The sequence below is a fragment of the Crocodylus porosus genome, unplaced genomic scaffold, assembly GCF_001723895.1.
Source record: "Crocodylus porosus isolate Cpor-Errol unplaced genomic scaffold, CroPor_comp1, whole genome shotgun sequence".
Lineage (NCBI taxonomy): Eukaryota > Metazoa > Chordata > Crocodylia > Crocodylidae > Crocodylus > Crocodylus porosus.
This window is the reverse complement of record NW_017728943.1, coordinates 98,144,032-98,147,327: the sequence shown is the minus strand read 5'-3', so window position 1 is coordinate 98,147,327 and position 3,296 is coordinate 98,144,032. Positions and strand designations below refer to the sequence as shown.

Here is a 3,296-nt window from a genome sequence, read left to right as displayed (position 1 = left end):
AGTGTCAGGGTGGCTAGGATCTGGAACCAACTTCCTTTGACCCCAGTACTCTTTCCTGCCATGGCAGGGGGTCGGACTAGATGATCTGCTCAGGTCCCTTCCGACCCTAGAATCTATGAAAATATGAAATTGCTACTCTAAGGAAACTGAATGCTCCAGAATATCAAAGACAAAAATATAACTTCAGTAGCAAAAGCCACTCAGAAAACACTGTAGTGGCTGCCAGCTCCATCCATATTTGTGAAGTTTACCTGGCCAACTGATATTTACTTCACATATAGTAATTACTGATGATCTCAATACAAAAATGAAAAGAGCAGCAAACGAGAAGTTTTAATACATATATTTTTGCCACAAAAGCAATTTTTTTTTCACAGCAAAGCTTCCTATATTACTAGGGATAAGACAGATACAAGATGTTCAACCATTCCGCTATCCCTGGATATCCTAAATTATATTACCAATTTTATTCAAATCAAATCCTGCCATTTCCAGTGCACATCCTTAAACAGCGCTTATGCAAGCTGTACCTTTCAGAATGAGTTCACTGAAAATGACATATAGGTATTCAGAAGACAAACAGGTAATATGAAGTGCGTAACAAAACTACGATGTGAAGGGAAACAAAGGGAACAAGGGACTGGTGAATTATTACAAAAGAGTTATGAGTTTTATCACACTACATTGGCATGCCAAAAGATCCACTGAACGTCTCTTTAGCTCCCTGGCCAAGTAATAGCTGAGATGCTCTAAATTAGTGATTTCCAATCTGTGGTCTGTGGACCCCTGAGGGTCCACCAACTACATCTGCAGGGTCTGCAAAAGAAGATTACTACCAACCAAAAGTATGTGAATTCCCACACTTACAATTCCCTTTGAATTGGGGTGGCATCTCCCTTTGAAATTTTTTAGGGGTCCACAAATACAAAAAGGTTGAAAACCACTGATCTAAGTAAACAGTATACTCAGTTTCTGAGAGATGAGTAGAACTCTTCCATCTGAAGCAAACCCTGTAGTGGTGCAAAGGGAACTAATATCATTCAACTTTGAAAGTCCCATTCAGCATATCTCCGAACAAGGAAGATGGTCGTTGTGCCACAATGCTTTGTGGTAAGAAGAGAGACAGCAATCCTTTTACTTTTTTAATGGCAAACACTGATCCATAGTTTAATGTTGCCAGTCTTTATACTAATAAGCATATGCAGCCCGTACAGCACTTTTCATCTGTAGACCTCAAAGGGGGTTCACTATCATTTCCCCATTTTACAGACAGGAAAACTGAGGCACGGGGAAAAGTGACTTGTACAAGATGTCCAAAAGGGCCAGCAACAGACCTAGAAATCAAGTCCATCTCCCCTAGCACCCTAGCCACTAGGCAAGGTAAGAAAATCAGTTGGGCCAGGCACACTATTTACATACCAGGGTAATTTATCTTGGTTTTAGTCCAGATTAAAATTAAACTAGTGTCCAAAGCAGAAACATGACCAGTTTCCTCAAGAAAGCTATTGCTCCATAGTTTTTAATACCTTGCCACTCAGTAGAAGGGGAGTAAGTAGTAGCTTGTGTGCAATGGGCAAATAGCTACTCTGGGATAAAACTGCCTACTGCTGTAAACATGACACTTACACCAGTATAACTCACTCCGTAAAGTTACTGCATTTTTTGGTGGACCAGAGTGACTAACCCCAGTGTACAAGTCATGTGTCCACTCTACTTTTGCCATAAAGTCAAATGACACTGGGGTAAACATGCGCCAGCAAAAAGGTGCGCCTACAATCTAAAACAGAGCATCTTTCCTAATCCTCACATTTGCCAACATGACTAGTTTTCAAATTATTCTACAAATTATTCTACCCACCAGGAAGGGTTAGGTATTATGCCAAATCAATCAATAGCTTCTTTTCTCATGTAGAGGCTGATTGTAACTTACCCCAGCAATAACAAGGATTTCTCTGGAAAGCAATATTCTGTCAGGTCAGAACTTTTGGCTGTCTGCTCCACCCCTATGATAGTGTAGCCTTCCAATTTTTTCTGCTGTAAATAGTCTACAAGCTGAGATGGTTTCACCTGCACATTAAAAAGAGGGGAAAAGTATAAAAACACTTAGATACTTCGTAAACCTACAAAACTATCACCCAAAAAACTCAGACTTTTTACTGATCTATCTGTATATTTTACTTCCAAAGTGTATCCTAGTTTCTAGATGTATGAAGACATTTTCATTTAAAAATACTTAGGAGATTTTATATTGCCTACATTTTGGACTGTGATATCCAGAAAATAACTGCAGCCGTTTGATGTACAGCCCATAGGTTCGCAAAGCCTTCTCTCTGTTGACATAGCTTTCAACCCATGAGTGCTGTTAGCAGAAGCCACTACCAAATGCAGTAACTTGCAGAGTTGCAATCTATCAGATGTCCTGGACAACACCATGGACTAATAAGGCTTTTCTGCAGGAGTTTTAAATACAAACTTGAGCTAAACACACAATAATCTGGACTTCTACTTTTTTTCCAAGGCACTGCTCCCAATCTCTGACACCCCTAATCCTCTGCTCCCAATCTCTGACAATCCTTATCATGCAGGATAGTAATCTTCAATTCCTTTCTGGAATCATCTGATTCCTTTATTGGATTCCCAGACTTTTCCTGACTATAGTCTCACTTCTTCCTTTGCATCTCTAAAACCCCTTGTCCATCACCACTGCTAAAACATTAATGAATCTACTCTCACAACATGTCTGAGAGAACATAACTTACAGACAAGGAAAGGAAAGAGGAAATGGGTTCATTTTCAGAAGCGGCTACTGATTCTGGATGTTTAACTTGAGGCTAGATGCCCAATTTTCTGAGGTCCTCTGATGCTGTGAAAATCTGGCTTTTTCCCTTTAGCTCTGTGTAAGGCACCCTATGGGTCCTCTCCAGTAACTGTGGTTAGATATATTGTCGCCATGAATTTCACATTTGCAATGAAGGCAAACAGGAAGTGAAGTCCTATGCATCTAGGATTCTGTCAGTCAAGCATGCTCTGCCTTGGGTAAGATTTGGAGCAGCAGTGGCACCTAGGACTACCAAATGCAGTCCCAATGGACACTGTGAAACAAAGGATCTGATTTTGTGAACAAGAGACGCATGCACTATGCTTGCAATCCATGTGGGCAACATTTCATAGATTTCATAGACATTAGGGCTGGAAGGGACCTCGGGAGATCATCAAGTCCAGCCCCCTGCCCAAAGGGCAGGAAGTCAGCTGGGGTCATAGGATCCCTGCAAGATAAGCATCCAATTTACTCTTGA

At 40.7% G+C, this 3,296-nt stretch overlaps 1 protein-coding gene across 1 annotated transcript in view; it reads right to left on the bottom strand.

Annotated features, from left to right (window-relative positions):
* TARBP1 (TAR (HIV-1) RNA binding protein 1) overlaps positions 1–3,296 on the bottom strand; it is a 97,792-nt gene that overhangs the window by 1,830 nt on the left and 92,666 nt on the right. Inside the window, exon 31 of the mRNA XM_019548618.1 lies at positions 1,931–2,067. Within this exon, the coding sequence (XP_019404163.1) occupies positions 1,931–2,067 (137 nt within the window). The remainder of the gene's footprint in view (positions 1–1,930; positions 2,068–3,296) is intronic.